Source organism: Vigna unguiculata, chromosome 9 (assembly GCF_037176805.1).
Source record: "Vigna unguiculata cultivar grain cowpea cultivar isolate G323 ecotype 2 chromosome 9, ASM3717680v1, whole genome shotgun sequence".
In the NCBI taxonomy this organism is placed as follows: Eukaryota; Viridiplantae; Streptophyta; class Magnoliopsida; order Fabales; family Fabaceae; genus Vigna; species Vigna unguiculata.
Genome location: NC_140800.1, coordinates 28,156,729 through 28,163,874, shown reverse-complemented (window position 1 = coordinate 28,163,874; position 7,146 = coordinate 28,156,729). Strand labels below are relative to the sequence as shown.

The 7,146-nt window shown below is 33.5% G+C and overlaps 1 protein-coding gene and 1 non-coding gene across 2 annotated transcripts; one reads left to right on the top strand and one right to left on the bottom strand.

The window, feature by feature from the left end:
• Positions 1 to 1,803: 1,803 nt before the first annotated feature.
• Positions 1,804 to 4,071, top strand: LOC114164532 (uncharacterized). The gene is made up of 5 exons (XM_028049242.2): positions 1,804 to 1,870; positions 2,057 to 2,581; positions 2,686 to 2,908; positions 3,617 to 3,699; positions 3,785 to 4,071. Exons 2-5 carry the CDS (start codon positions 2,075 to 2,077, stop codon positions 3,863 to 3,865), a joined length of 894 nt encoding a protein of 297 aa, XP_027905043.1. The 5' UTR covers positions 1,804 to 1,870; positions 2,057 to 2,074; the 3' UTR covers positions 3,866 to 4,071.
• Positions 4,072 to 4,538: 467 nt separating this feature from the next.
• On the bottom strand, positions 4,539 to 4,610 carry TRNAH-GUG (transfer RNA histidin (anticodon GUG)). The gene has a single exon. It is a non-coding gene; the product is annotated as a tRNA-His (tRNA).
• Between the last annotated feature and the right edge of the window lie 2,536 nt (positions 4,611 to 7,146).

The following is a 7,146-nucleotide window of genomic DNA, read 5'->3' as shown; positions in this document are numbered from 1 at the left end:
AATTTTTTTATGGATGTTACAAATTACATTCTATGAACACTATCCCAGTAATCCAATAATAATAATTTTTTTTATATAACTTTGCTAGTCTATTGGTTTTAGTTTGTACCTTAATTCATCTTATCAGTAATCTATATGTAATCCAACTATCATTAAAACCAATAAGTATTATAATTCAAGTATAAGAGGAAACTTAATTAAAAATATTAGTCTATTATATGCGTGAGAGTCTAATATTGTATTTTGATATTAAAATATAGTGAGTTTCTCATTTTAAATTCTTTTCATTCTTTAATTTTTTTAATAAGACAATTCAAATTTAATAAAATTTAATTTTGTTGTTTGGATGAAGTATTCCATTTATCACCAAATTAAAAAAAATTATTTAAATATCAAATAATTGTTAAGAATTAAAAAAATATCAATATTGATAATCTTTTGTAGTCAATCTTTATTGATTTTTTTTTGTCAAAGTTCTTCAAGATTATTTTATTTTATATATGATAAAATTTTTCTCTATTTATGTTAAATGGGATTATTTTGGTTATGAAGTACTATATCAAGTCAAACAAAAGTAAGATAGCATCGGGTCTAGCTTACGAAAGGTTGAGTCAAGTCAACTTAAGTCAAGTCAAGTCAAATCAAGGTAGATCATGTTTAGTTGAGTGGAGTTAGGTCCATGTCGACTTGGGCTAGGTCCATGTTGAGTCAACTTCAGTCAAGTCCAAATTGAGTCATATCTAGGTCGAGTCAAGGTGGTCTTGTTGGGCCAAGACATCTAGTTGCTGTCATGCCAAACTAAGTTCGATCATCCCACGTGAGATCAAGTTGAGTTGATTCCATTTAAGAGTGAGTTAAGTTTAGATAGGTCAAGTCGAGTCAAATTGATCAATCTCAGATCGTCCAAATTACGAATACCAAAATATAAATTTAAGAAAATAAATAATTTTAAATTATTATTATTTTAGATAAAATTTAAAATTTAAAATTTTTAAATAATCAAGTTACTCTAATAAAATTTGAGAATTTTAATTTCTTTCAAATTTATTACTCAAACAATTTTACCATAAGATATTTGAAATTTTCTAAAATAATATCTACCTTTTAAAATATTCTCTTTAAAAGACTATAAAAGTTAAATACCAAATCAAATAGCCCATGATTGTATTATTATTATTATAGTATATAAATTTATAATATGATCAAAGATATTATTGAATAAATTTAAATATTTAAATTTTCTATTTGTTGATTAATTATAAAAACATATGAGAAATGTACCTACCTGATACTCTATATAACAGCAACATTGATGTATAACTATGAACGAATACTCTCCATCTAGGTTTTTATTAAAATTTCTCTCCATTAAATTGTAATCTTTAAGCTTTTGTTTATGTCTTCTTTATTACTTAGTAATGATATGATCATGGAATAAGTGAATTGATTGACAATTTGAAAGACTACGAGAATACTTAACAAAATTAGTTGAAACTAAAAAGTTAGCTTAATTAAATTAAAATTGTATGCTTAAAACTACATAGATTAAACGGACAATCAAAACTCTTTTATTATTACCTAAAATTAAAAAAAAAATGATACTTCCTAGTCCAGTTAAAAATTAAAAATTTGTAATAAATTTTAATAGAAAGTATTGGAAAGTGTCGCTATTTTTTGTATTCTTGACATAACATTACGGGATAAATTTAATTATTGTTTATTTTTTGTGTATAGATAACATTAAAAAAATTAAAATAAAAGAGAATAATCCTATCACATCATCTATTAAAGGTCATTCTTTTACTCGTCTCTTTCTTCTCCACCATCAACATCTGAGCAGAGTTTGCTGCAATCTGCGTCTGTTCCACAGGTTAGCCTTGCATGCATGATTTCTCTTCGGTTTTTTTTTCTGTGTGGTGTGCAAACAAAGCCATTCCCATTCTTCTCTTTTCTTTGTTCTTTATAATCACAAACTCACCCCAAATAAAAGAAAATGAACTTTTTCTGGTGATAGAAGAGAAGTTTCATTCTAAGTAATGTAAATTGTTCACTTCAGAAGCATTTGAGCAGCGGAATGGTACCTACTCCAAAGAAGCGAAAGGCATTGGTACTGCAGATGCTACCGAGAAACAGAACCTGGGACTGTGAATATGACATATATAGCCACTTGCAAGAGAAGAATAGGGTCCTCAAATGTGGAACTAAAAAGTTCGACTACTTCAATACCCTTTTGCAGTGCTTCATTGTGGAGGATCCTAAGGGTGACCCAGAATTGGTACAGTTCATGGATAGTTTGCACAGCATTGTAAAGTCTCAGATGCTTCATCATCTTGAGCACTCTAACATAGAGAACACCGCTGAGGAAAAGGGTGTGATAGTGGATCCCCAGCATAAGTATTTCATGGATCATGTGAGGCCTCATGGAAAATCTTATGTACTAGATATCCCTGAGGATGGTGTTTGTGTAAAGTATGAACCTGAATCATCATTAAGTCCTGAGAGGATGAAAAACCAATCTATCTGCTCAGAAATATTGGTGATTAAAGATAGTGATGATGATGATGATGCAGCATGTCAAATTGTATGTATCCAAAATCATGAGTTTTTCCTTTTTGCTTATGATGATGCTGTTATAACTTAGTTTTTGTTATATATATTTATGTTATCTGTTGCTTCCTGTTGAAGGTGGAACATTGTTGGCAAGAGCATCATAAAGGCAAGGAAACTACACTTTTCAAAGAAAAACTAATGGAAGAACTTAAGGCTCCTTTCTGTGAGGAAGAGTACACGAGGCTTCTACACAACATTACTGTTCGAAAGCCAGTCCAACGCCACAGAGAATTGCGTGGAGGTTTCAAAATCTATGATGAATCTCGTATTGGAAAGTCTTATCTTGATTGTAATGTTGGTAAGTAAGATATGGCTCTTCTCTTTTACATTCCACTTGCTGTGTTTGCATGATCTTATGGTAATTTGGTGGTTACATCTCCACCACAAATGTTAGACTTTATGATTCTGATATGATGTTAAAAAGTAGATTTTAAATCTAAGTCAATCCTAAAACAATGATTTGTAAAATAAATTTATATTCATTTATATACTACAAACTTGTCTGGGAGACTTCGGATAGTTTTTGTGGTTTGTATCAGTGTTCAATTTGTCACTTGTGCATATTTAGATTTTAGAAGAAGAGCATGTTGACAAAGGACTTTAGCAAGCAGTAAATTAGTTGCTTTCTTGGGTAAGGAAAATCTGCAGGAAGCTGCATACATAATATGTTTTATTCACTTTGAGAATGTCTTAATTATTTGCAACATTATATGTAATTATTTTACCAAACCAAACTAGCAGAATTGTTCTGACACACGGATACGAGTGGATATCATATGACAGAATGCAGACACAGATTTTGTACACTGTTAATGTTAAGATTTTTACGTTGTCGATAAATTAGAAACCATCTCAAATATGAAATTCAAAGTAATTATTATAGAAGTCAATAATTTTAATATAATATATAACAACAATATAGCAAAGTAAAAACCATTTACATTTCTGTTGCATTAAACTTGGTTTCTTGAAGTTGTGTTGCAAGACATGTGTGCTTGTTCTGCAGATCTTGCTGAGAAAATAAAAGCAGCTCATGGTGATCATCCCAGAGTTCTGAATCTCTTGCGTGGATTTTTCTATTGGTTGAAAGTGAGTATCTTATGATATGTCAGCATCTCAACACACATTTTATTTTAATGGCCTCTTTGTGATTTATACATTTTTATGGTGGCAGAATTTGTCACATGAAGGGGCATTCTTGCCATGGAAAGATCCATCGTGGTTGGATGTACTGCCACAACAGTTGGAAGGATAATTTACTTTTTCGTTTATTTGTGTTTAACTTTTTGTTTTGAGTGATGCAGTTAATTCAAACTTCACAGAACAGAGAGGCCATGAAGGAAGCAAGTTTGTGTTTTTGAACTTTATTTTGTCTTATATACATAATGATGATATAGCATTGGAAGATGTATTATTATTCATGTCTAATGTTGGGTTCTTGATAGAGTGATTTAAAGGTTACTTTGTTCTATTGTTAGGCTTCTTCTTCCAATATCTCACAAAAATCTTCCTAAACTTTTTTTTGCTTATTTTGAAATTTTTAATTCCAGATTGATACTCACATAACATATGTCTCTATTTTTATATTTTGGAATGTGTTTTATGAAATGTGTTTTTAATATTTGAAAGGATTGTTCTTATGCAAATTAGTGTGATTTTCAGAATTTCCTTTTGAAAAAAATAATAACTACACATGGAATGCATCAAGGAATTCCTTCATTCTGAGAAAGTTTCATATAATTCCAAATCACATTCTAAATTATAACTACACATGGAATGCATCAAGGAATTCCTTCATTCTGAGAAAGTTTCATATAATTCCAAATCACATTCTAAATTTGATAATTTAGAAACATGAACATATAGATAAATATAATAAAAATAGCAAAAGAAAAATATTGATATGTTGTTTAGAACACAAAAACAGATGTGGCTGCTGGGATTCGAGCCCAGGTCTCCACGGCCACAACGTGGAATTCTTACCACTAAACTACAGCCACTTCTTTGTTGATGAACATTTGACTAAATTATATCACAACAATAATATATCCCTTTTAGATCATAAAAGCTGTTTTTACCTTTTGATAACATGATGTTATTCTCTAGATCGAAATCTAATTGTTTGTTTTGTTTACTCGTTTCACCTCCTAAAAAATTAAATGATTTTCTAAATAGTTTTTCAAATATTTTTAAAAAAATTATATATTTCTGATTTTTTATTTTGAATCAATTATTGTCGAGCTCAAACAACAAAAAATATATTTTTGTTTATTTTTTATATTATTTTCTTATTATTTTTGGGAAAAGTTTAACACCTTGGAAACCATATCAACTTCGCATATTTAATTAAAGGTATCGTCCTCGGGTGGACGTTGCAGAGTGTTAACACCTCCCCTACGTGTAGTCGACTTCCGGACTCAAAATCTAGTTTTTTTGCATACTTGCTTTATCTTTAGGGTTTTCCATAGTTTTTCTATAATAAACTATGGTGGCGACTCCAAAACATCTTTTTAAACTCGTTTACTTTTTGGTTCGTCGTCCCGTCACGATTTTGACTACGATAGATGACAACTCCATTAGGGTGTGTGGGTGTTTGGGAGAAGGAAGATGAAGACGATGGTGGATGGAAATGGCAAAAATCTAGTGTAAATTTGGTGAAGGATGGTGAAGTTTGGGTTGTTGTTTTAGTTTATACGGGTGAAATTTGATGGTGTTTTTGTATAGGCGTGATGGAGGAACTAGCCGTGAATCTGTTGAAAATAGCATGATGGTTAGTTTGGGTGAAAATTCAGCGTGGAGTGTGGATCATTGATGGCCTTAGTGAAATAATGGAAGTGAAGCATTGTGAAGCGTGGGTTGAAGATTATGGTCTGTGTAGGTAGAAAGGTTGTCTTTGAAGTGTTGTATTTTCTTTTTGCAGGTTGAAGTTGTAACATCCCTAAGGAATATTACTAATATTTAAAATTTAAAATCCGAAATAAACATAAATACCACATTTAATATAAAACAATTTCCCAAAAACACGGGAAATTTAAAACTTTAATGTACACGTCATAAAATCAGGAGTCCATAATTTTTATAAAACTAAAACAATATTCACATGGCTCCCAAAGGATTACATATTTATCTCAAAAATCAAAATAATAACATATAAATAAAATCCCAGCTATCCCTCTCTCCGAGTCTAAACATCTCCTAGCCCACCTGTCAAATCATCTGCTCCCGGATAACGAGTCATCCGATCATCGCCACACACACACGGAAAGGGTGAGCTATGCATAATATATATAAACAGATACATGAAATAAATATGCCACCCATCCCAAATAACATAACTAAAATTTCGCGATTGTCAAATTACCCAACCATGACCTCATAGTCCTTTATGAGTCATATGCATGAACTAGGTCTTGGGACTTCACTGTGCTCCCACGAAACTAACTCATTCGTGGTCCAATCCTATGAGCCTATCCCGCTCATAGTCCTGCCCTACAGACTCCTCGTCTGTAGTAAATCATCCAAGTCTTCTCAACTTGGACCCTAACACACACGCGATCACCATACTATGGACTCCTCACCCAATTGTAGTCGACGGGAACATATCAGTTCCTTGCCCATCGTGCGCCCGACACATGTAATCACCATACTAAGGACTCCTCGCCCATTAGTAGCCGACGGGAACACAACCAGTTCCATGCCCATCATGTGTCCAACCATCAAGCACATCCCAAACCCCTATTGGACTTAGTCCTTCAAGCCCAAATACCACACCACATGCATATACTTCCTATACTTAGGAAAAAGTAGCCAAACTAACACACACAAGCACACACAAACATAGTAATTCGCATAAACTCGCTTAAGCCAGGGACTCTCGCCCAAGTTAAGCCTTCAACTTCGCTTAGGCTAGCTCACCTCGCCTGAGCGAGCTTAAAACAGTGGCCGCATCACGTTATCTCGCTTAGGCGAGATCATCTCTCGCCCAAACACCCAATTCAGTCTCGCCTGAGCTACAATGTAAGCAACACATCCAACATGATCGCGACATCTCGCTTAGGCGAGACCGTCTCGTCTGAGCGAGACCCTGGTTCGCTCAAACCCACCAAACTCCTCGCTTGGACGAGGTTTCGCACTCAAAACAATCCAGGTTTCCTCGCGACCTCGCTTAGGCGAGTGTCTCTCGCCTGAGCGAGATACTAAGTCGCTCAACCCCATCCAAGGTCGCCTGGGCGAGTAACGCGAACCAGGACCAAAAACGAGACTCTGCAACTCTCGCTTAGGCGAGATGGCGTCGCTTGGGCGAGACTTGCAGGGTTTCGAGTCTGATCAAGCGCACAATGCACCAAACCAATACCAAAACTCTACTCAATCATTAACAAGACAATGATGGCAAACAACCATCAAAATCATGCATTATCTCCCATTAAGCTACCAAAAAACAAAATTTAGGCTTCCACCACCCTTCCTTTACCAAAAACCCTCATTCCCAAAAATATAATGCATTACAGGCTTATGCGCACAACATTAATCAATTAA

Coding starts and splice junctions, on each gene's coding strand:
- LOC114164532 (XM_028049242.2), top strand. CDS start 2,075: ATGGTACCTACTCCAAAGAAGCGAAAGGCATTGGTACTGCAGATGCTA. Junction 2,582..2,685: donor ATGATGCAGCATGTCAAATT/GTATGTATCCAA, acceptor TTCCTGTTGAAG/GTGGAACATTGTTGGCAAGA. Junction 2,909..3,616: donor TTATCTTGATTGTAATGTTG/GTAAGTAAGATA, acceptor CTTGTTCTGCAG/ATCTTGCTGAGAAAATAAAA.